This window comes from Geotrypetes seraphini, chromosome 10 (genome assembly GCF_902459505.1).
Source record: "Geotrypetes seraphini chromosome 10, aGeoSer1.1, whole genome shotgun sequence".
NCBI lineage: Eukaryota > Metazoa > Chordata > Amphibia > Gymnophiona > Dermophiidae > Geotrypetes > Geotrypetes seraphini.
The window spans coordinates 62,806,611-62,832,600 of NC_047093.1; the positions used below are offsets into that span (position 1 = coordinate 62,806,611).

The window sequence follows — 25,990 nt, forward strand, 5'->3', positions numbered from 1 at the left end:
CTACAAATCCAAAATGTGGCCCTGCAAAGAACATAAGAACATAAGAAGTTGCCTCCGCTGGGGCAGACCGGAGGTCCATCCTGCCCAGCGGTCCGCTCCTGCGGCGGCCCATCAGGCCCACTGCCTGAACAGTGGTCTCTGACTAATTTTATAATTTACCTCTCCCTATAACCTTACCTCTATTCCTATCTGTACCCCTCAATCCCTTTGTCCTCTAGGTACCTGTCCAGACCTTCTTTGAAGCCCTGTAGCGTACTTCTGCCTATCACATCCTCCGGCAGCGCGTTCCATGTATCCACCACCCTCTGGGTGAAAAAGAACTTCCTGGCGTTTGTTCTAAACCTTTCTCCTTTCAATTTCTCCGAGTGCCCCCTTGTACTTGTGGTTCCCCTTAGTTTGAAAAATCTGTCCCTGTCCACCTTTTCTATGCTCTTCATGATCTTGAAGGTTTCTATCATGTCTCCCCTGAGTCGTCGTTTCTCCAGGGAGAAAAGCCCCAGCTTTTTTAGTCTGTCAGTATATGAGAGGTCCCCCCATACCCTTTATTAGCTTAGTTGCTCTTCTCTGGACTCTCTCAAGTACCGCCATGTCTTTCTTGAGGTACGGCGACCAGTACTGGACACAGTACTCCAGGTGCGGGCACACCATCGCACGATACAGTTTGAGTTTGAGACCACTGATGTAGACATATGTATATATCACATAGATATCTGAATTCTGATTTTAGAAAGCCGGGATATTCGTGTCCAGATCACAAATATCTACATATTCCTCTGGATTATAATCATAGGGCTTGATTCTATAAATGACGCCTCGGTTAGGCGCTACTAGGCATCCTAATCATGGACACCTAGTAGTTCTGCATGCAACTTAATTGGTTTTAATTGGTTCAAATGGCATGGTAATTGTCCACGGTAAAGAAAGCCATAAAGGCCATGCCATTACAAACTGATTTAAAAAACCCCATTATTTTAATGATTAATTTAGGTCGCACGCAGATATCCATGTGGTGCTAAGTGCCACCTAAGTCAAGGCGCCCTGCGACGCCTAATGACACCTGAAAAGTAGACATGGTTAGGGGTGGAGAATAGGTATGGTTGACTTGGGCGTCACAAGGTGTGATTCGATAAAAGAACATAAGAAGTTGCCTCCGCTGAGGCAGACCAGAGGTCCATCTCGCCCAGTGGTCCGCTCCCACGGCGGCCCATCAGGCCTATTACCTGAGCAGTGGTCCCTGATTAATTTTATAACTTGCCTCTATTCCTATCCCTATAACCTACCTCTACTCCTATCCCTATAACCTACCTCTACTCCTATCTGTACCCCTCAATACCTTTGTCCTCCAGGTACCTATCCAAACCTTCTTTGAAGCCCTGTAGCGTGCTCCTGCCTATCACAGCCTCCGGAAGCGCGTTCCATGTATCCACCACCCTCTGGGTGAAAAAGAACTTCCTGGCGTTTGTTCTAAACCTTTCCCCTTTCAATTTCTCTGAGTGCCCCCTTGTACTTGTGGTTCCCCATAATTTGAAAAATCTGTCCCTGTCCCTGCCTAGTGGTTGATTGATAATTGAATGGAGCAGCATCCACAAGTTATGCGCCCCCTAGGTACCATTTGTAGAATCAGGCCCTTAGTGCCCAAAATTGCATGCTCAAATTTGGGCATGCACTCAAGTTACGTGTGTATTTTTTTATATATATATATAAATTTATTTAATTGTTACAGCATATAACAAATTCAGGTAAATTAAACAATTGAAAAGGAAAAACAAAATATGAAATACTAATATTTATCAAGTCCACATTATTAAGGGCTGGCTATTCCTGCACGCTATTCATGCGAAGCAGCACCAGTAAAATGGGGAGGAATTGTGCCTGGTACTTGCTCAGAAGAACAATCTCCCAAAACCTCCTGTCATAATTTTCTTCTACCCCACTGCTGCTCTTCCTGCTGGTTCAGCTGATGGCATCAAGGGAATCCCTGATCAACTGAGCCGACAGGGCTTTGGGGAGTCCAGCCAGCTCATCTAATTGGGGCTTCCCCTGCTGCCATCAGCTAAACCATTATGGAGAAAGCAGGCCCCTCCCATCCTGGGATTCTCAGTGACTGCTACAAATTCTACTGCATGTTATTTAAAACTCTTAACGGAGACAGCCCTTCCTACCTGAACAACCGCCTCATCCCAGCATCCACAACCAGACACAGAAAAACACACTCCCCATTCATTCCCCCCCCAATCAAAGAAGTAAAACGATCAAAACTACACGACGGCCTCCTGGCCACTCAAGCAGCAAGACTGGATGGCCAGATCTCCAACCTTCTGGTGTCCACCCCAGACTACAGGACATTCAGAAAAGAACTAAAGAGGGGCGCTAGTGAGCGCGAGCACGGATGGCAGACTAGCGTTTCAGCTCCGGGGACCCGCTCAACAGAGCCTCGAAAAATCATCATTTACCTCGCACGGTAATTAAATTTAATTAGTTATAATCGCGGCTAAGATGTCCGTGCCCAAATCGGGAAAACGCAAAAGCGCCGAACCGGCCTCGCCGCAAAAACTAACATCCGAGAAAACTGAGGATGTTTCGTCGACCATCTTGGCTGAGCTCCGTGGCATCAGAGAGCTCCTCTCCGAAACCAAACAAGACGTTTCTGAAATTAAAGAGGACCTCACAAATTTAAAAGGCGAATTCTCGAAAGTCCTTTCCAGAGTTGAGGTTTTAGAAACGAAATCAGCTGCGGCTGAAGAATCGCTAAAATTGCTCCGTCGGCAGTCAGCACGTGTTCCTCTGCTGGAACGTGCCCTGGAGGATGCAGAAAATAAGGCCAGGAAAAATGGCTTTCGCTTACTCGGGCTGGCTGAAGGACGGGAGGCGTGCGACATCACAGAGTTCCTGGGTGCCTTATTACCGCAGCTCCTGAAAATCTCTGACACACAAAAGCTGGAATTTGATTCTGCATATCGGGTACCTCATCAGCGCCACCAATCATCCAGATTCCCCAGGCCGCTCGTTGTCACCATGCTGCGCCACAGTCAAACTATGCTCATTATGCAGCATGCCAAAACTCATGGCCCGATCATATTTGAAGGCTCCAAACTATTGTTTGTTCCAGACTTAGCAAAGGAGACTGCAAAACGCCGTAAGCAATTCCTTGCTTACAGGCCTAAATTGAAGGAAATAGGAGCAAAATTTGGAGTCCTATTTCCAGCACGCATGAGGGTCACATATAATAATAAAACCACCGATTACACTGATCCTGCCACCCTGGCTGAGTTCCTTGAGTCTGTTCAGCCTTCCTCCATTGACAAGACTTGAAATATGAATCTGCCGTAATGCTTTCTTACCTTTCCACTGGCTTTGTAACTGATTGTGCCTTTTTTGCTCTGTTTTCACTTGATATTATATAATGATGTTTAAGAATTACTGCTTGTTGCACTGTTCTGGAGCTGGGCCTGCCGGTCTGCCTGTGCTACTCACTAACCCATAGGCTATGTTAGCTCTCTTGCTAACTTTTCACACTGATACAGAAAATGACCAATTTTTCATTTTATTTTCACAGGGTTTTATCCTTGGTGCTTTCTATCACAGCATATGTACACTTGCTACCTTACGTTCTATCCCTACAATGCTTGTTGAATTGTTTTCTATTTTCACATGTCTATGAAATTTTTGTCTCTTAATATTAAAGGTCTTAACAACCCGATTAAAAAAACCAAGATCCTGAGATTTGTTGAGAAACTTTCACATGATATCATTATGTTGCAGGAAACTCACCTCTCTGCAACAGATTCCGCTAAACTGGCACTAAAGGGATTTTATCCAGTATTATTCTCTGCTGCAGCTCACAAAAAAGGCGGGGTAGCTACCTTTGTGCGGAGACGCTCCGATTTCGTTCTTGTCTCTCATACCTGTGATATTGAGGGCAGATGGTTGGCCGCTCACTTGTCTATCAATGGCCTTCCGTTAAGTGTTGTCAATATATATGCACCTAATGTGGATCATCCACCGTTTTTTGATGAAATCGCTGGCGTGATCGCTACTGCATGTGGCTCGCATTACATTCTAGGAGGCGACTTCAACATGATCTTGAACCCTCTTGTTGACAGGAAATCGACTGTCCCACATCGTAAGTCAAGATCATGGTTTAAACTACATGACATGATGGAACAATTGAAACTAGGTGACCCATGGAGAACCCTACACTCTAAGGATCTGGACTACACTTTTTACTCTGCTCCTCATGCCTCCTATTCACGCATTGATTTTTTCTTAATCAGCTACAACTTGATGGCCAAAGTGGACTCTGCTGACATAGGAGAGATAGCAGTGTCAGATCACGCTCCGATTTTCCTGTCTCTCGACAATATCGGTGCCAGACTTAATAGGAGTGTTTGGCGTTTCAACTCCTGCTTACTGTCAGATGAACTATTTGTCCCCGCTTTGCAAGGCCGTATCAAGGAATTTTTTGAGCTTAACCCAGTGGAGGACACGGATTGGAATATCACCTGGGACTGTTTCAAGGCCTTTATCAGAGGGCTGATTATCTCATGCACTGCGGTCAAGAAGAAGAAATTCCAGGAACAAGAATCCATTCTTCAGAAAAAATTGCATGACACTGCAGAATTTCATAAATCTCACCCGCAGGACCAAGCCTCTCTAAACTCTCTAAGAGCGGCGAGATTTGAGTACAATCTTCTGCTAAGTTCCTCTGCTGCAAAAGAAGTATTCATGAAATCAGCTTACTATTACGCCAACATCAATAAATGTGGACATCAATTAGCTGAGTATGTGAAAATCAAATCGGAACGTACCATGATTCCGGCCATACGGGATGATGCCGGTTCACTGTGGATAAATAATACTGATATCTGCGCTCAATTCCACCACTACTACACTACAACCAGAATCTTCTTTCAGTTCCTTCATTAAAAATCATCGGTACTAGAAGGGCCGATATCTTTTCGGTGACTGGCCCCCTATGGTGGAACGCCCTTCCCCAATTCCTTCGTAACGAAAAAGACATCTTAATTTTTAAAAAACTTTTAAAATCTTATTTATTTAGAGATGCTTTTAATGTTTAAATTATATTAAATTCAATATTGCTGAGGTTATTAACTCCCTTACCTATTGTTATTTCCTTATTCTACCCCAAACAATTGTAACTTTTATCTTTTCCTTCCCACTGTATGTCTGTATAAGTTAAATGTTCTTATGTTAAAATGTCAACCCCTTTGTACTTGAAATATTTTTATTATGTACATCGCTTAGTGATTATAATAGGCGATTTATCAAATTGTGTTAATAAACTTGATAAACTTGAAACTTGATAAACTCTACACCTCCGAGGGACCTGATATACCCGCCATTGGACCCTTCCTAGATACACTGCCTCACAACACCTTGTCCGAAGTGCAAAATACTGGCCTCACATCTCCGCTGACTGTTGATCATATCCGTGAAGCTTTGTTCTCCATGGCCAAGAAGAAGGCTCCGGGGCCAGATTTTTAACACAGCTTTCTTAATTCTTTTTTACATTGTGCTCTGGTTTTATAAATACCCTCCCTATTGTTCTTTCCTTTTTTTTTAACAATACCCTATTATTGTAACTTTTTCCCCTCTCTCCCTAAACTCATGTATGTATCATTTGTATCTTGTATTTTTGAATTATCTTGTAAGTTTCTTATATATTAAAATTGTAACATGTACATCGCCTAGAATTTATAATAGGCGATTCATCAAAAACTGAATAAACTTGAAACTTGAAACTTGAATTTTACCTGGCCTTTCAGGATTTACTCATTCCCATCCTACTACAATTCTTTACTCATCTGATTGATACTGGCTCAGTACATGGCTCTTTTACTGAGGCTACGATTATCGTTTTGCTGAAACAAGATAAGGATCCTCTCAACGTCAAGAATTATCGTCCACTATCCTTAATTAACACAGACGCGAAGATATTTGCGAAAATTCTGGCTATCAGATTGCAATCTGTTCTTCCTACAATCATACATCCTGATCAAAGCGGCTTCATGTGTGGTCGTCTCTCCTCGGACAACACCAGATTATTTATGCACATCATTCTTCATGCTTCACAATCCTCTTCTCCTCTCGTTGCTGTGTCTCTTGACGCTGAGAAGGCCTTTGATCGTATAGAATGGCCTTTTGTCTTTGCAGTTCTGCAATGGATTGGTTGCTCGGATAAGTTCATCTCTATGGTGAAAGTTCTCTACACAAACCCTACCACCTCTATACGCATCAATGACTCCACCTCTAATGCCTTTCAGCCTACTCGAGGGACAAGACAGGGGTGTCCTCTATCTCCACTCTTGTTCAACATTGCATTAGAACCACTACTCACTGCTATCAGAGCTGATCAATCCATTCGTGGTTTCCAATATGAGGATTTTCAGACGAAGCTGTCCGCTTATGCGGACGACGTGCTATTATACGTGGATCCCACTTCTTTGCCACGTGTATTCCTATTATTGGATAATTACTCTCGAGTGTCTGGCTACAAGCTCAATATCTCCAAGACCGAAATATTGCCCTTAAATGGTCCGGTAGATCCGGTTTTACTTCAATCTCTTAGCCTACAACCGCTGGCTCATAAACTCAGATACCTTGGGGTCTTTTTTGGATCATCGTTGGAAGACACTAAAAAATACAACTCAGATCTACTGTTCCAGATTGCTTCCTCCATGACAAGTCGCTGGTCCCCCCTCAAACTGTCCTGGTGGGGAAGACTCGATACCATCAAGATGATACTAACACCCAAACTCAACTATATACTCTCCATGTTACCATTCTCATTAGACCCTAAGGTTTATGCCAAACTGGAATCCATACTGGTTTCGTTTTTGTGGCAAAAGAAACCACCTCGCATTGCGCTGAAGAAACTCAAAGCCTCAAAGGAACTTGGTGGGGTAAACTTTCCTAGCTACCTAGATTATCATTTGGCGTTTCTAGCTCGTCAGGGTTCGAAATGGATGCTTGACTCTCCTCCTGACTATCCACCTTCCTGGCTCTCACTGGAGCTTAGTTTCCTCTCAACTAATCATCTAAAGCATATCTCATTCATGGCTCCTAACCACATGGTGGATAACAACGCAATCCTCTCTTCTACCTGCTCTGCATTACGGGCGGTTGATAACTGTGCTGATGTGTCTTGGAATTCGACATCCTCTTCCTCAATATGGAACAATCCGCTTGTGAAGATTCAGGGGCAATACATGGAGTGGAAGTCATGGATAAAGAAGGATATCTGGTCCTTTAATCATGTGATGGTGAACTCCAAACTGATGTCATTTTCTCAACTTGCCTCAAAGTACCATCTACCGGTCTCTCACAGCTTCCGATGGCTTCAGCTTTGGCATTGTCTGACGGCATGTCTGAAAGAGCACCCCATATCTCAATTGACTCCTTCTGTCCTGCCTTGGTGTTTACAATATAGTGGGGCCAAGAAAGAAGCGTCCTCCTGGTACCGGATCCTACGGGACAAAAAATTCCCTGCATGCACGCCTCTTCAATCTGCGTGGGAAGAGATCGCTGATACATCTTTTTCCCCCAACACGTGGAAACTGATCTGGATTTCCACAAGAAGATCTCTTAGGTCTTCTGCCATAGCTCAACAAATGTTTTTTCTTCTTCACAAGGCCTACTGGACACCACATAAACTTTCACTAACTGGCAATAAGTTGTCTAATAAATGCTGGTCTTGTGTTGTAGAAGTTGGTACTTTTGCCCACATGTTCTACCACTGTCCTAATGTTCGTGAGTTCTGGTCCAAAGTGTGGACACACATTTGTGAATACTTACCTATTACATCTTCTCACTCTTATGCTGCAGTGGTGTTTGGCGCTTATGCCATGCCGGATGAACTGGATACATACCAGTCTAAACTACTGTCTAGTTTGTTGCAGTTAGCCCACAAATCTATACTGTCTAATTGGAAAGACTCTGCATCTCTCAATGTATCCTTCTGGTGGAATTTGGTATGTCTCTACGCTAAGTTCGAAAAAGTAGCTGCTGAGAAATCAAATTCCTTGTCTACCTTTAACAAGATATGGGCTCCTATTCTAGACATGTGTTAGAACCTTTATGTTGTATAATTTATATTCCCTGTGATAATTGCTGATTATTGTATGAAGCTGTGTTAGTTCTGTATCATGGTGTATCTGTTTTCTGTTGGTTCACTTCTTGTTGTTTCCTTTTTTGCAAAACTTTAATAAAAACTATTGAACACAAAAAAAGAAAAGAACTAAAAACCATACTTTTCAAGAAATTCCTGAAACAGCTCTAACCTCACGTTCTCTCAACAACACTAATAATAGACAAAGGATCTACCCTTTACTATCATAGCAAGGACAATTGTAGTTTATAAATCTTAGGTTAAGCCTCCCTGTTCTTAACTATCAAAGAAATGTCAAAAGATCTACTCTCTACCACTCTAGCAATTCTGCATTAGGAGGACAGCTTTCCATACTAGTAAGAGTTGTTAAAGCACTCTTACTGCCACAGAAAGCTTATGTGCATTGAGACCTGAGTGCTTTGAAAATGATCCCCATGGTAGAATTAGAAAATGTATTGACTATAGGGCTATAAGTTAGTTGTTTTATTAATGTGTAGTGAAATCTACAATTACCCCTTTTTCTGCGAAACTGCGATAGCAGTTTTTAGCGCAGAGAGCCGCGCTGAATGGCTTGCGCTGCTCCCAATGCTCATAGGTGGAGAGAGCGAGAGGGCACTCTCTAAATTTAAAAAGGGGATAGATTCCGTACAAATGTAAGGAATTTCTTCTTCACCCAGAGAGTGGTAGAAATCTGGAATGCTCTTCCAGAGGCTGTTATAGAGGAAAGCACCCTCCAGGGATTCAAGAAAATGTTAGATAAGTTCCTGCTGAACCAGAACGTATGCAGGTAAGGTTAATTAGGGCACTGGTCTTTGACCTAAGGGCCGCCGCATGAGTGGACTGCTGATCACGATGTACCACTGGTCTGACCTATCAGCAGCAATTCTTATGTTCTTATGAGCATCGGTAGCAGCGCGGGCCATTCAGCGCGGCTCACTGCGCTAAAAACTGCTATTGCAGTTTTGTAGAAGAGGGCCTTAGTGAATTCTAACACAAGACTTTCCCACTTGCTAAGCCAAGAATTACTATAGCATTAAAGTCAGCCATTTTCTGTTTTTTAAAAATCTTTTTTGCAGGTCGTGCACCAAGGTTCCCAGTACCATACAGCAACTGCAAACAAATAATGTGGGAGCATTTACTGCTTTCTATGTAGGAGGTGCTAAATGCTCCCATGTTAACCCTGCATTATCGAGTTAATGAACACTAATGCAAATACACTAGCTGGATAATGTGGGAATGCCCACTTTCCACCCATGACACCCCCTCCCTGTAAAAAATATTGTTGGAAAATAGTTAAGGTATGCTTAGCACGCACAAACAGGCAAAATGCTGCATTATGCTTATAACGTGTTTTGTGGTAGCCTAGGGTTTATTTATTTTAGGGCTTAACACCCTTTAGTAAAAGGGTCCCTAAAATATTAATCAACAGCTTTTAGAAAAGGGAAATCATTCTTGAATAATTTCTTATGTTGATGGAAGATGAGCGTAGGAATCTCAAAAGAAATTATAAACCTCTTTTTAATGAAACAGCTGCTTTTCACAAGTTTCAGTGTGGTGTTTGTTTGACCTCTGTCCACAATGTCTACTTATCACATTTATGCCACACAAGTGCATTTGTTTTGAAATTAAAATGTATCTCTTTTTTTTTTCTTCTCCTTTCAATTGGTTAACAGACCCTTCACTCAGAATGAGAAAACATCGGTACAATGCAGTCCACTCATAGAGGGTCAAAGTTCAGATGCCCAGGATATGGTTATTCAGAAACTGGATGCCTTAATACCAGTTGATCCTAACAATGACACCATAGACCAAGTTTCAGAAGAGCACGCTTTGGAAAACAGAGGTAAAGCATTATGCTAGGATAAGTAATGAAAAGGCATGAGAACAGTCTCATTAACACCCCCCCTCCCCCACACACACACTTTTAAAAAACTGTAGTGCGGTATTTAGTGCCGGTCACGGTAGTAACAACTCTGACACTCATAGGAATTCTTTGAGAGTCAGAGCTGTTACCGCTGTGTCCAGCACTAAAAACCGTGCTGCGGTTTTGTAAAAGGGAAGTAAATCTCTCTAACACTTGAGAGGGTCCGGAGAAGAGCGACGAAAATGATAACAGGTATGGAAAACTTATCATACGCAGACAGGTTGGAAAGGCTGGGGCTCTTCTCCCTGGAAAAGCGGAGACTCAGAGGAGACATGATAGAGACTTTCAAGATCATGAAAGGCATAGAGAAGGTAGAAAGGGACAGATTCTTCAAACTACTGGGAAACACAAGTACAAGGGGGCACTCGGAGAAACTGAAAGGGGACAGGTTTAGAACCAATGCTATGAGGTTCTTTTTCACACAGAGGGTGGTGGACACCTGGAATGCGCTTCCGGAGGTTGTGATAGGACAGAGTACACTACCGGGTTTCAAAGAAGGATTGGATAAATTCCTGAAGGATAGGGGGATTGAGGGATATAGATAGAGGTAGAGATAGGTTATGAAAGGGTATAGATAGAAGGACAAGGGAGATTAAAGGATTTAGACAAGGATCACCTTACATGTCATGGACCTGATGGGCTGCCGCGGGCACGGACTGCTGGGCGCGATGGACCTCTGGTCTGACCCAGTGGAGGCAACTTCTTATGTTCTTAACAGCCTTGTTTTCAGTTTATGTTTTAATAGAAAAACAATTCAATCATAAAGGCCCCTATTTTGAATACTAATATAGCCAAATTTCATTAGGTTAGATTAAAATGACAGGAAGGCGTGTTTTAGTTTAATTACTACTACTACAACTTATTACTTATATAGTGCTGAAAGGCGTACGCAGCGCTGTACATTTTAACATTTATAGACGGTCCCTGCTCGGAAGAGCTTACAATCTAACTTGGACAGACAGACACAACATAGAGGGTTGGGGATGCAGAACCCAAGGTGAGAGGAGTTACGAGTCGAAAGCACTCTGAAAGTGGTAGGCTGACATTTAAAACCAAAACATTCAGGAACAGAAGGGATAACAATAATAACAACCCAAACAAAATCCTAACTGTATTGTATCTTTCAGATACCTTACTTTACAATTTTTTTTTAATAATGAGGAAAAGGCCTCAGTCTTTATACATTAAAGCAGTGTATCGTAAACCAGTGTTCTTCAACCACCGGTCCATGGACCGGTGCCAGTCCACAGAAATTTCCTGCCTGTCCACAGGGCCGGCATGTGCATCAGGTCCAAAACTGTGTTCTTCAACTGCTGGTCTGTGATACGATCGATGCATTGTTAATAAGATTATATTGTGTGTATATATGAAAAATGAATGGAAAAAATAGTGTTACAATTAGGACTATGGGGGCAGGGTCTGGCCCACGACTTAGCCCAGTGTTCTTCAACCGCCAGTCTGCGGACTGATGCCGGTCCACAAAATAATTCTTTTATTTCTGCCGGTCCATAGGTGTAAAAAGGTTGAAGAACACTGTCGTAAACTGTGTGCCACGGCACACTAGTGTGCCTCCCGAGATTTCAGATGTGCCGCGAGACACTGGGAAGGAGGAGAGGCATGGCTAACTGCCTACAGGACGTGACTCTCATGGCGAGAGGCACATCTTGTAGGTAATCAGCTGGCATCAGCACCTCTCCTTCTCTCCATGCATCTTCCTTTCCAGCACTCCCACCCCCCCCACACACTGGCGGCTCAGGGCCCGTCTGTAGGGCCTTCATGCATGCGCAAACGTCAATGTGATGCCTCAAGCTGCGGCCACTACGTTTTAGTATGCCACGGTTTGCCAAAGTTTGCGAGACACTGCATTAAAGGGTCATTTTAATAAGGTACGCTAATGGATCCAATCTTCTATCTAATCTAATCTTCTATTTGTGTGTCGCTCATACCTATGCAGGCACTAATGAATTAGTGTGCTCTAAGGGCCTGATTCTATAAACATTGCCTAATGACGTCTAACTTCTAGGCACTGGTCAGTGTGGTTGTCAATCAACTGCTAGGTGCCGCTTATAGAAGCTCACTAAGGCCCTCTTTTACTAAGTTGCGCTAATTGAATTAGAAACATAGAAACATAGATAATGACGGCAGAAAAGGGCCACGGCCCATCAAGTCTGCCCACTCTAATGACCCACCCCCCTAATTTCTTCCATGAAGAGATCCCACATGCTGACCCCATTTTTTTTTTTTAAATCTGGCACGCTGCTGGCCTCAATTACCTGCAGTGGAAGATCATTCCAATGATCAACCACCCTTTCAGTGAAGAAATACTTCCTGGTGTCGCTATGAAATTTCCCACCCCTGATTTTCAACAGATGTCCTCTTGTTGCCGTGGGTCCTTTAAGAAAAAGATATCTTCTTCTAACTCGATAAGGCCCGTGACATATTTGAATGTCTCAATCATGTCTCCCCTCTCTCTGCGTTCCTCAAGTGAGTATAGCTGCAACTTACCCAGCCGTTCTTCATACGAGAGATCCTTGAGTCCTGAGACCATCCTGGTGGCTATTCGCTGAACCAACTCAACTCTCAGCACATCTTTTTGATAATGTGGCCTCCAGAATTGTACACAATATTCCAGATGAGGTCTCACCATGGATCTATACAACAGCATTATAACTTTGGCTTATAATGCCATTGTACAGATCCATGATGAGACCTCATCTGGAATATTGTGTACAATTAGCGCGCGATAAATGCTAACACATCCATAGATTAACATGCACGCATTAGCATTTAGCACGCGCTAATATGATTAGCGTACTTTAGTAAAAGAGGGGGTAAGTGGCGCCTAGGCATCTCTGTGGTACTACAGCATCTAATGACACCTATGTCAACCACTATTCTCTGCCTCTAACCATGCCTACTTTTCAGATAGGCGTCATTAGGTGTTGGAAGGCGCCTTGACTTAGGTGTCGCTAGGCGCCACGTGGATATTTGTGTGCAACCTAAATTAGCAGTTAAAAAAAAAATGTTTTTTTAATGGCAGGGTCAATTACTATGCCATTTAAACCATTAAAAACAATTAAGTTGTGCGTGAATTTCTAGTTAAGTGTAGCTAGACATCCATGATTAGAGCGCCTAGCAAGAGGTACTTAATGGGATCAGCGCCTTTCCATCTTATTGGCTAATCAAGATGATTGATTTCTGGTTTGTTTGTTTTTTAACTTTATTTGTATTAGAAATTTCACAATATTCACAAGCAAACAAAACTTGTCCAGAAATTGAAAAAGTTCCCAGGAAAAGCACTCCCTTAAGGTGAGAGCTAAGAAAGAGATATAAAAATAGACACAATTCAGTTCAATATTTCATGGAACTTAGACCTCTAAGTAGTCTTTAATAACGGAGATCCATACAGAAATATGCAGAGAAATCTATGAAGGAAACAAAAATTATAAGAGAAGAAAGAAGATGATTTTATGTTCTTAAAAAGGATGTACCTGTGTTTCAGAGACACATGACCAACTCAATGTTCCCCTGGAGCATCTAGAACAGGCAGAACCTGCAGTCTTGCTGGATAAACCAATGGAGAACCACAGCAGCTACGAAACAGTAAGAGCAGAGTGGACAAATGTTAGTCTATGGTGGGGGAGACAAATTCACACTGTGCTTGGCTTTTATCAATACTGATAATTTTTCACCTACACCATCATCTTTTCTTGTAGTTCTTTTTAGAGTTCTCCAGATTTGAAGACAAACACAGGCCATGGTCATTTAAAGCAAAAACACCAGCCATAGAGATCTGTTTACCAAAGCTTAGTGTTGACCACTGCTGGCGTTCTCCCTGGAAATTCAATGCTGGGTCATGTCTGGGTTCCAGCATTGAATTTCTGGGTATACAGACCTGGTAAAAACTTGGAGAAGCCTTTTTGAAAAGATGTAAAAGTCAGAATAGAGAAATCCATCTTACATGCATGAGGGATCTTCAAAACGGTTCTGCACTTTTATTTTTTTAAACACTATGGAACTCATAATCGAAACTTAAAAACGTCTAAAAATCCACCCAAGTCGGCACTTGGACGACCTAAAAGGCAGGTCATCCAAGTGCTGTTAATTCAAACCGAATTTCTGAATGTATCCAGGGACTTTTTAGGCCTCTGAATGCTGCTGTGCATCCAGAACAAAAAGGGGTGTATCTGGAAGAGTGGTTAGGGCAGTATTTGGGCGGGATGTGGGCCAACCTAGAGTCATCCTACAGGGATAATCGAAAGTTTCACGAGTCTTTCTAGACAAAATTTATACATTGTGAGGTAGACCAGTGGTTCCCAACCCTGTCCTGGAAGACCACCAGGCCAGTCGGGTTTTCAGGATAGCCCTAATGAATATGCATAGAGCAGATTTGCATGCCTGGCATCTCCATTAAATGCAGATCTCTCTCATGCATATTCATTAGGGCTATCCTGAAAACCCGACTGGCCTGGTGGTCTTCCAGGACAGGGTTGGGAACCACTGAGTTAGATGTAAAAGCAGGTATAAGTGCCAACAAAATATCAAAAGTGACTAGATAACCACTACAGAGACAACAAAAAGACCCCCACTCCCCTCCCCTCCCCGTAATCACAGACCCTCTCACACTGCCACAAATATCAGAATAAAAACGTATATTCCTGTCTCTGGAACATCAGCACCTGCTCTAGGAAAACGTAGTAGAGCTGAATACAAGTGTCTTAAGTAGCCTGGAGGGTGGGCTAGTGAACCATAGAGGGGAGGACCCAAGCCCATAAGCCACTCTAACCACTACATTCATGGTGGAAAATGTGAGCCCACCAAAAAAAATTCCTATTGCCACCTACAGCCATAAGGGCTATTGGGGTTGTAGACAGGTATGTATAGTGGGTTTTGGGGGGGGCTTACCATCTATATATATAAAATCGGAGGTATGTATGTGTGTATGTATGTATGTGCCACGATCACGCAAAAACGGCTTGACCGATTTGAACGAAACTTGGTATGCAGATCCCTCACTACCTGGGATGATATGTTCTGGGGTTCTCTCGGCCCACCTGCATAAGTGGGCGGAGCTACAAACAGAAAATCAGATTTCACCCATTCATGTCAATGGAAAAAATGTAAAAAGCTGCCAACGCAAAACCGGCTTGCCCGATTTGAACAAAACTTGGTATGCTGATCCCACACTACCTGGGGTGATATGTTCTGGGGGTCTAGCGGCCCACCTGCACAAGTGGGCGGAGCTACAAACAGAAAATCAGATTTCACCCATTCATGTCAATGGAAAAAATGTAAAAAGCTGCCAACGCAAAAACAGCTTGCCTGATTTGAACGAAACTTGGTATGCAGATCCCTCACTACCTGGGGTGATATGTTCTGGGGGTTTCGCGGCCCACCTGCACACGTGGGCGGAGCTACAAACTGAAAATCAGTTTTCTACCATTCATGTCAATGGCTAAAATGTAAAAAGCTGCCAACGCAAAAACGGCTTGCCCGTTTTGAACGAAACTTGGTATGCAGATCCCTCACTACCTGGGGTGATATGTTCTGGGGGTCTCGCATCCCACCTGCACACGTGGGCGGAGCTACTAACTGAAAATCAGATTTCACCCATTCATGTCAATGACAAAACTGTAAAAAGCTGCCAACGCATAAACGGCTTGCCCGATTTGACCGAAACTTGGTATGCAGATCCCTCACTACCTGGGGTGATATGTTCTGGGGGTTTCGCGGCCCTCCTGCACACGTTGGCGGAGCTACAAACAGACAATCAGATTTCACCCATTCATGTCAATGGCAAAAATGTAAAAAGCTGCCATTCTCACAGTAATTCCAACTACCTGGGGTGATATGTTCTGGGGGTCTCTCGGCCCACCTGCACACGTGGGCGGAGCTACAAACAGAACATCAGATTTCACCCATTCATGTCAATGGAAAAAAAAATAAAAAGCTGCCATTCTCACAGTACTTCAAAAACGGCTTGACCAATTTGAACGCAACTTGGTATGCAGATCCCTCACTACCTGGGGTGATATGGTCTGTGGGTCTCGCGGCCCACCTGCACACGTGGCCGGAGCTACAAACAGAAAATCTGATTTCACCCATTCATGTCAATGACAAAACTGTAAAAAGCTGCCAACGCATAAACGGCTTGCCCGATTTGACCGAAACTTGGTATGCAGATCCCTCACTACCTGGGGTGATATGTTCTGGGGGTTTCGCGGCCCTCCTGCACACGTGGGCGGAGCTACAAACAGACAATCAGATTTCACCCATTCATGTCAATGGCAAAAATGTAAAAAGCTGCCATTCTCACAGTAATTCCAACTTCCTGGGGTGATATGTTCTGGGGTCTCTCGGCCCACCTGCACACGTGGGCGGAGCTACAAACAGAACATCAGATTTCACCCATTCATGTCAATGGAAAAAAAAATAAAAAGCTGCCATTCTCACAGTACTTCAAAAACGGCTTGACCGATTTGAACGAAACTTGGTATGCAGATCCCTCACTACCTGGGGTGATATGGTCTGTGGGTCTCGCGGCCCACCTGCACACGTGGCCGGAGCTACAAACAGAAAATCTGATTTCACCCATTCATGTCAATGGAAAAAATGTAAAAAGCTGCCATTCTCACAGTAATTCCAACTACCTGGGGTGATATGTTCTGGGGGTCTCTCGGCCCACCTGCACACGTGGGCCGAGCTACAAACAGAACATCAGATTTCACCCATTCATGTCAATGGAAAAAAAAAATAAAAAGCTGCCATTCTCACAGTACTTCAAAAACGGCTTGACCGATTTGAACGCAACTTGGTATGCAGATCCCTCACTACCTGGGGTGATATGTTCTGGGGGTCTCTTCACCCAAGAATTTATATGTTCTTGCTCCTGGAGGTGAAACTAAAAATGTTGTTTATAATCAAGTTTTGTGTTTGTTGTATTGTATTCATTTTGTCAAATATTTCACATTATAATTTGAATATTGTACTTTTTATAAAGCTGTAAAAAAATAATTTCATTCACCACTATAAAGTATCTTTATTTGAATCCATTTACAGTGTTATTGCTATAATTAAATACCCGTGCAACGCCGGGGCATCAGCTAGTATCCTATAAGGGACTTCTGGTGAGATGTTGACATGGCACCCTTTTTGTGAAGTTCACAGCAGTACTCTGTAAGGTGCCCCACTGCTCTATTGCCATGTCTGGTGGCCAGTCCATCACAATGCTGTCCCCTCCCACATCAAAATGGTCTTGGGAGCGTTTGAGACTTGGATGAATTTTTGGTCGAAAATGTGGTATAAAGATAGATGTACTGGCATTCTGGACTATCAATGGCCTGGATATTCAGACAGACAATTTAAAAAAATATATATTCTAGACATATTTTTCAATGTCGACTTTGGGTATCTAGCACCATACATCTTTTCATTATACCCTTCCTCTTATTAAATAACTCAAAAGCAAATTATATAACTTTTCCACATAATCATCCTATTTTGTGACTGACTAATCACATGACTAATCACATTCTACGACACGCCCTCTTACTACTTCTCCCGCCCCAACCATTTCCCACGAAAATATGAAAGTGTGGAATCCTTTTGAAGAACTCTTGTATTTTCCAACAGGAAATACATCAGAATTTTCTGTCTATCATATGAACAGCAAAAAAGCAGGGACAAGGACATCTGCCTGGAAGTATTTTTAGAAGAATGGCCACACAGATTAGAGAATGGCACGAGGACAAATTTTTCCTTATCCCCACAGGAACTCAATTTCCCTGTCCCGTCCCCGCGAGATTTGTCACTGTCCCATTCCTGTAAGCTCTGTTTTAACCGCATAAGACTCGAACACTTATGATTTTAAAGTGTTTGAGGCTTGTGCAGATGAGGATGGAACTTGCAGGAGTGGGGCAGGGACAAGAAAAGAACTCACGCGGACAGGACAGGAAAATGAGTTCCCACGGGGATGAGGAAAAAATTGTCCCCATGCTATTCTCTAACACAAATGTCTTCATAGAGGGTCAGACTAGAGGTTAAGTGCAGTAGACTTTAAACCAAAAGACCCATGTTCAAGTCCCATTTTCACTCAGCTTTGCTTCCTGTTTTGGTAAGAATGCCCATAGAGCTTTCAGTGGAGAGGGAGGGAGACAGAAACCACTGGGAGATTAAGGAGGTATCATGCCTTAATCCTTCCACTGGTCAACTACTTATTCAGAGATCCTTTTTGTACCCTGGACATAGTTGAAACAGATCTAATTTAGGATTTTAGATTTGTATGTTTCCTCCTGTTCAGTTATCGCTGTTGGATGTCTTGATTTTAGGCTCTCCTTAGTCCCACCCAAAACACACCCCCTTGCTGCAAGGTTTGGATGTCCTGCAAGGTTGGATACATAGTAACATATTAGATGACGGTAGATAAAGACCCGAATGGTCCATCCAGTCTGCCCAACCTGATTCAATTTAAATTTTTTTAAATTTTTTCTTCTTATCTATTTCTGGGCAAGAATCCAAAGCTCTACCCGGTACTGTGCTTGGGTTCCTACTGCTGAAATCTCCATTAAAACCTACTCCAGCCCATCTACACCCTACCAGCCATTGAAGCCCTCCCCAGCCCATCCTCCACCAATGGCCATATACAGACACAGACTGTGAAAGTCTGCCCAGTACTGGCCTTAGTTCAATTTTTAATATTATTTTCTGAATCTAGATCCTCTGTGTTCATCCCACACTTCTTTGAACTCAGTCACAGTTTTACTCTCCACCACCTCTCTCGGGAGCGCATTCCAGGCATCCACCACCCTCTCCATAAAGTAGAATTTCCTAACATTGCTTTTGAATCTACCAACCCTCAACCTCAAATTATGTCCTCTGGTTTTACCATTTTCCTTTCAATGGAAAAGATTATGTTCTATGTTAATACCCTTCAAGTATTTGAACGACTGAATCATATCTCCCCTGTCTCTCCTTTTCTCTAGGGTATACATATTCAGGGCTTCCAGTCTCTCCTCATACGTCTTCTGGCGCAAGCCTCCTATCATTTACGTCGCCCTCCTCTGGACCGCTTCAAGTTTTCTTACATCCTTCTCCAGATACGGTCTCCAAAACAGAACACAATACTCCAAGTGGGGCCTTACCAATGACCTGTACAGGGGCATCAACACCTTCTTCCTTCTACTGGCTATGCCTCTCTTTATACAGCCCAGCATCCTTCTGGTAGCAGCCACTGCCTTGTCATACTGTTTTATCGCCTTTAGATCTTCGGACACTATCACCCCAAGGTCCCTCTCCCCGTCCGTGCATATCAGCTTCTCTCCTCCCAGCATATACGGTTCCTTCTGATTATTAATCCCAAAATGCATTACTCTGCATTTCTTTGCATTTAATTTTAGTTGCCAAGCATTAGACCATTCCTCTAACTTTTGCAAATCCTTTTTCATATTTTCCACTCCCTCTTCAGTGTCTACTCTGTTACAAATCTTGGTATCATCTGCTCAAGGACCGGCACAGGAAGCAGATTTTCGGGCACCGGCACCAACGCACAGGACATGCTGGTGCCGGTGCTGATGCGGAGGCTACACTGGAAGTAAGAAGAGGGTTCGGGTGGGTTGGGGGATCTCAGGTCACGGCAAGGGGTGGGGGGGGTGCCGGTGGCGGCGGGGGGGGGGTGCCCGATGGTGGCGGGGGGTGCCGGATCGCAGGGGGGAGGGTGCCAGTTCGCAAGGGGGGCCTTCGGCAATATTCCAGGTGGGGGTACCATGGCCCGGTACAGCGGCATGATAACTTTCTCAGATCTGTTTGTGATCCCCTTCGTAATCATTCCTAGCATTCTGTTTGCCCTTTTCGCCACCGCCACACATTGCACGGTCGGTTTCATTGACTTGTTTACAAGAACTCCCAAGTCTCTTTCCTGGGGGCTCTCTCCGAGTATAGCACCAGACATCCTGTATTCGTGCATATGATTTTTGTTACCGACATGCATCACCTTGCACTTATCCATGTTGAATCTCATTTGCCATTTCGCAGCCCATTCCTTGAGTGTGTTTATGTCTCATTGTAGGTCTTTGCAATCCTTCTGTGTCCTCACTATTCTGAATAACTTTGTATCGTCCACAAATTTAATCACCTCACTCGTCGTGCCAATTTCTAGGTCATTAATAAATATATTGAAGAGCACAAGCCCTGGAACCCTGCGGCACTCCACTCGTGACGCTTTTCCAGTCTGAGTATTGTCCATTTACCCCCACTCTCTGTTTCCTATCCGCCAACCAGTTTTTAATCCACGTGAGTATATCACCCTCGATTCCATGGCTCGCAATTTTCCAAAGTAGACGTTCATGCGGAACCTTGTTGAACGACTTCTGAAAATCTAGATATACGATGTCGACTGGGTCACCCTTAATAAATCTGCCTATTTATTCCCTCGACGAAGTGCAGTAAGTTTGTCAAGCAAGATCTTCCTTTGCTGAAGCCGTGCTGGCTGATCCTCACCAGTTTGTGTCCGTCAAGGTGATCGATGATGCAATCCTTTAACAGCGCCTCTACCATCTTTCCCAGTACCAAAGTCAGATTCACCCCAGAAATTTTAGGCTTTTTCCTGTGTTTTAAATAGTGGGCAGTCTTTGCAAATAGTGCACACTCTTAGAAGAGTGGGGTTCTTTTTACATTTCGGGAGTGATATTGTTTGTAGTGCACAAACAAAATGAAAATTCTTGTAAACGACAAGGGAAATGGACACCCTGAATGCTTTGCAGTTTAGCTAACATATTATGTTTGTCTTCTGTATCTGCTTAAACTGCTTGGTTGTTTTGCAGCATCTAGCCTCAATATGGCAAACCACTGTACAAGTGAAAAGAGCCACACACAAATGTTATCTAAGATCTGGGTTTATCCTATTTTCGTGCTATTTGAAGGGGTGTCAGGTCAAAAGCGCGCCGGGCCAAAGGCGCGAGCAGACAATGAGCGCAGCGTGGAGGTGCGCGCCGAAGAAAATTACTGTTTTTAGGGCTCCGACGGGGGGGGGGGCATGGGGGGGAACCCCCTCACTTTACTTAATACAGATCGCGCCGCGTTGTGGGGGTGTTGTGGGGGGTTTGGGGGGTTGTAACCCCCCACATTTTACTGAAAACTTCACTTTTTCCCTGTTTTTAGGGAAAAAGTTAAGTTTACAGTAAAATGTGGGGGGTTACAACCCCCAAACCCCCCACAACACCGGCGCGATTTGTATTAAGTAAACTGGGGGTGCTCCCCAACAAAAACCCCCGTCGGAGCCCCCCAAAACAGTAATTTTCTTCAGCGCGCGCCTCCGTCTTGCGCTCAGTTGTCGACACGCACCTTTGTCTTTCGCATTGTTGTCTATGAACCATTTGAAGGTTTTGTGGAGTCCAAGAGTTGCACATAAGGTCATGAAGAGTCCAATCTGGTGTCTGAATAATATGTTTTCTTTGAAATTTGCATTTTAGGAGACTTGTGAAGAGCAGAAATGGAGGCTTGTTAAAGAAAGGGAGTTAGAAGAGAGTTGCTCAGGGGACATACATTCTGATTTCAGTAAGTGCCATAAAAGTATTTATATTCTTCATTTGCTTATTGCATGTTTGATTTAAAAGTGCCATAGAGTTTAGTATGTAGTTTGTTAAAGGCTTCAGAAAATTAAGAACATTTGTTGTGTTGTTATAAGAGACAGAAAAATGTTTGGCTATTGAATCTCATGAATCTCAATCACATGCCCCATTCAACCCACTCTAAAACTTCTGGGAATGATGATAGACAGATACTGCACCATGCAACCACAAATCAACAAAACTATACAGAAATCATTTGTGGTCATGAGAAACCTAGGGCAAGTTCGAAAATTCTTCGACAGAAAACAATTCCAGCTCATGGTCCAGTCCCTAGTCCTAGGTATCCTCGTCTAGTGCAACATCCTATAGCTCCCCTGCCCTGCAACAATGATAAAACAACTTCAAACAGTACAAAACACAGCCCTGAGACTAATCTATTCACTAAGAAAATACGACCACATCACCGAGGCATACCTCGACTCACACTCAAGCAAGAATACTATTTAAATTCTACTGTCTATTATTTAAATCAGCCCAGCCTACTTGAACAACCTCCTAATCCAAACTACCACAACCAGACACAGGAGAACCCAGACACCATTCACATACCCTCCAATCAGAGACATCAAATGGAAAAAAAACTGTACGATGGCCTTCTAGCCACACAGGCAGCAAAACTAGACCACCAACTCTCCAATCTACTAATCACGACCACAAAACTACAAAACTTTCAGGAAAATAAATAAAAACCCTGCTATTCAAGAAATTCATGAAGACTAACTAACACCGTATGAAACATTTCAATCCTCTGAAGCAACCCGCTGTACTCTGTAACACATGTCCAGAAATCCTCTCCTGTAATCCGCCTTGAACCGCAAGGTAATGACGGAATAAAAATCACTAATGTAATGTAATGTAATTTTGGATTCATACAACAGTAGCACCTTAAAGACAAAAAGGAAAGGGACTGGGACTTATATGCTGCCTTTTTGTAGATACACAACCACACTCAAAACAGTTTACATACAGGCACTTCAAGTATTTTCCCTATGTATCCTGGTGGGCTTTCAATCTATCTAATGTACCTGGGGCAGTGGAGGATTAAGTGACTTGCCCAGGGTCACAGGCAACAGTGTGGCGTTTGAACCCACAACCTCAGGGTGCTGAGGCTGTAGCTCTAGCCACTAAGCCATACTCTCCTCCAACCTCTGAGCACTTTGCAAACTTAATCGTAGGAGAAATGAGTAAATGAATTGCTAACACCTGCTCCTGCATTCAGCGTTTCCCCCTCTATTGGTTTCTATCTTTCTCCTTTCTGCATAACGTCAGTAAAATAAGCCCATGTTTTGCAGGTGGATCCATGAAAGACATTTCCTCGTCATTGATAGAAGAGGATATTGCAGTGCCGGAAGAGACACAAAAGGAAGAACTGCTAATGACAAAGGAACATGTACGTAGATGTCTGGAAATGCATCTGACTTCTCATTTGCATGCCATTTTCTTTGAACCTCATATACTAAAATCACCTGAAAATCTCTCAAAACCAAGCTTATAAAAACAATTTGTTACTGAGAAGAAATATATATCTTTAGCAAATGCTTGTAGCGTTGTAGCTTTCATGTTCCATCTTTCCAATGCACTTTCCATTAATGCATGGGTTCTCAATGTGGGGGTTTTGGTAGATAGAACAATGAAGCCAGCGGCACAGTGCGCAGCGGCCTCAAAAAAGGCAAACAGAATGTTGGGCATTATCAAAAAAGGTATCGCTACCAGAACCAAGGAAGTTATCCTCCCGCTGTATAGGGCGATGGTGAGACCACATCTGGAGTACTGCGTTTAGTACTGGTCGCCGTACCTTAAGAAGGATATGGTGATTCTCGAGAGCGACAAAAATGATAAAGGGCATGGAAAACCTCTCATATGCTGAGAGGCTCGAGAAGCTGGGGCTCTTCTCCCTGGAAAAGCGGAGACTTAGAGGGGATATGATAGAAACTCATAAGATCATGAAGGGTATAGTGAAGGTAGAGAGGGACAGATTCTTCAGACTAGCAGGGGCAGCAATAACTAGAGGGCACTCAAAAAAATTGAAGGGAGATAGGTTCAGAACAAATGTTAGGAAGTTCTTCTTCACGCAGAGGGTGGTGAACGCCTGGAATATGCTTCCAGAGGAGGTGGTAGAGCAGAGTACGACTTTGGGGTTCAAAAGGGGATTGGACGAGTTCATGAAGGAAAAGGGGATCCAGGGGTACAATTAGAGGGTTACTATACAGTACAGAAGGCTGTAAAGTAATAGAGTAGTAGAGAAATAGATCACTACAGGTCATTGACCTGGGGGGCCACCGCGGGAGCGGACTGCTGGGCGTGATGGACCTATGGTCTGACTCAGCAGAGGCAATGCTTATGTGCTTATGTGCTCCCAGCAGGTGGGGTTTTTAGGATATCCACAATGAATATGCATGGGATAAATTTACATGTACTACATTCACTGTATACAAATCCTTCTCATGCATGTTTAAACTTCTGACTGTCAAGGTGTGTCCTGAGGACTGAGTTGAGAACCACTGCACTAGGGAAGGGAATTGGGATTTGATAATGCGACCTTTCTGTGGTTACAGTCAAAGCAGTTTATGTATTAGATACAGGCACTTAGTTTGTACCTGGGGCTATGGAGGGTTAAGTGACTTGCCCAGGCTCACAAGGAGCTGCAGAGGGAACTGAACCTAATTCCCCAGGTTCTCAAGCCATTGCACTAAGCATTAGGCTACTCCTGGTAGGATTTGACCTTGACTTGGACTTCACAAAACATTCTGCCTCTTCCCCCCTCCCCCCCAAAAAAATAAATAACTCCACCCCCCCCGACAATAATATATATGGTTCTCTTAATGCAGGTGGGTGATTTCTCAGGGAGTGAAAGTACTTCAGATTCAGTGCTGGATCGTAACATAAACACAGCTGCTAAGCTTGAAACAAGAAGTGCTCCATCGGAAGAGCTGAGGTATGCATTTTGGATTGTCGAATGGCACTGAGGCAGTTTGCTATCTTTTGACTTTGTATGATTTCTGAATATTTGCTTTTATGCCACACTCTTCATATTTTGCGGGTTGTAAGGTTGGTATATGCAGCAGCGGCCTTTCCTGAGCCAGAGAAGTTGACCTACAGCCAGGCTGGGATTGTCCATTAGGCAGACCTAGGGTTACTAGACGTCCGGATTTCCCTGGACATGCCATCCTTTTGAGATGGCTTTTCAAAACCTGGCACTTTGTCTGGGTTTTGAAAAGCTTCCCCCCCAAATTGTGTCGGGCAAGAGGGCATCCGTGCATGCGCGGATGCCCTCCTGCCTGACCCTAGCAAGCGGTGGGGCGGGATTAGGGGCAGGACTGTGGCATAACGGGGCGGGAAGGGGCGGGCCTGGCGGGTGGGTTTAGGAGTCCATGTCTAGCTGTGCTGTATTATAAGAACTCTGCAGTTGCAGCATTGTAGTATAGTTTTCCTCCATTTTCAGCTTAATTCAATCTTTGTATTGCCAATGTACTCAGTCTGGCCAGCCTGTGCCTTCCCTGGACCAAGGCTGGGCCATATCATTCAAGCTCCCCTGACACAGGTTACCGAGCACCAGGGGAGGGGTAAACCATGCTACATGGGATTCACTGTCCTATTGCCAATACTGATCTAGCTTACTACTGGAGTTCTTCAAGTAGAATATCCAGTGTCAATAGGAAGGAAATTTTACATGGAGCCTATGAGCTGGTTCAAACTGTCAGGCCCTGTCTATCACCTCATATAGTAACAAGAAGTGTATGCAGGACCTATGCTGAGTTTTCATCCTCTTGTTCCTGATACAGCTGCTGCTTAACGATTTTGCTATTAAATGGAGCGAGCGATGCAAAGGAATGGAGGAGGGGAGAGGTCCTGGAAGATAGCAATGTAAGAGTAGAAGAGGGAGAATGTAGGAAGGGGCCATCAAAGACCTGAGAAGGAGAAGGAGGAATACTCAGGCAGCCTCTCATTGTAAGGCTGGAGGAGCACCCACTGTCAGGGCTGGATTAACGGACTAGACAGTCACCTAGGGCAGCACCCTCTGGGGGCAGCATAGAGCAACTCTATTCAAAGCAAAACAATAGATTTTGACAGCATCAAAAGCCCAAAAGAAACTTTTAGTTGTAGAGAAGTTTGACAGTTTTCAAACAGTCATTTACCCAAGTAAACGGCTTTTGGAAATTGCTCTCATCGTGAATATATAATTAAATAAAGTTTAAATTTATAGTACTGTGTCAAACTATCTATTGTTGTAGGGAGGTAATACGTTAAATTAAAAGAATTTCAAAGTTGGGGGTGGGGAGTAGTGAAAGGGACCTGGAGGTTAATTGAAGAGGT

General features: G+C 43.6%; 1 protein-coding gene across 1 annotated transcript in view; it reads left to right on the forward strand.

The window, feature by feature from the left end:
• The window catches only part of CCDC187 (coiled-coil domain containing 187), a 151,801-nt gene that overhangs the window by 96,121 nt on the left and 29,690 nt on the right, over positions 1 to 25,990 (forward strand). Inside the window, exons 23-27 of the mRNA XM_033962263.1 lie at positions 9,802 to 9,971; positions 13,555 to 13,655; positions 21,518 to 21,602; positions 22,969 to 23,066; positions 24,505 to 24,611. Coding sequence (XP_033818154.1) covers positions 9,802 to 9,971; positions 13,555 to 13,655; positions 21,518 to 21,602; positions 22,969 to 23,066; positions 24,505 to 24,611 — 561 coding nt within the window. The remainder of the gene's footprint in view (positions 1 to 9,801; positions 9,972 to 13,554; positions 13,656 to 21,517; positions 21,603 to 22,968; positions 23,067 to 24,504; positions 24,612 to 25,990) is intronic.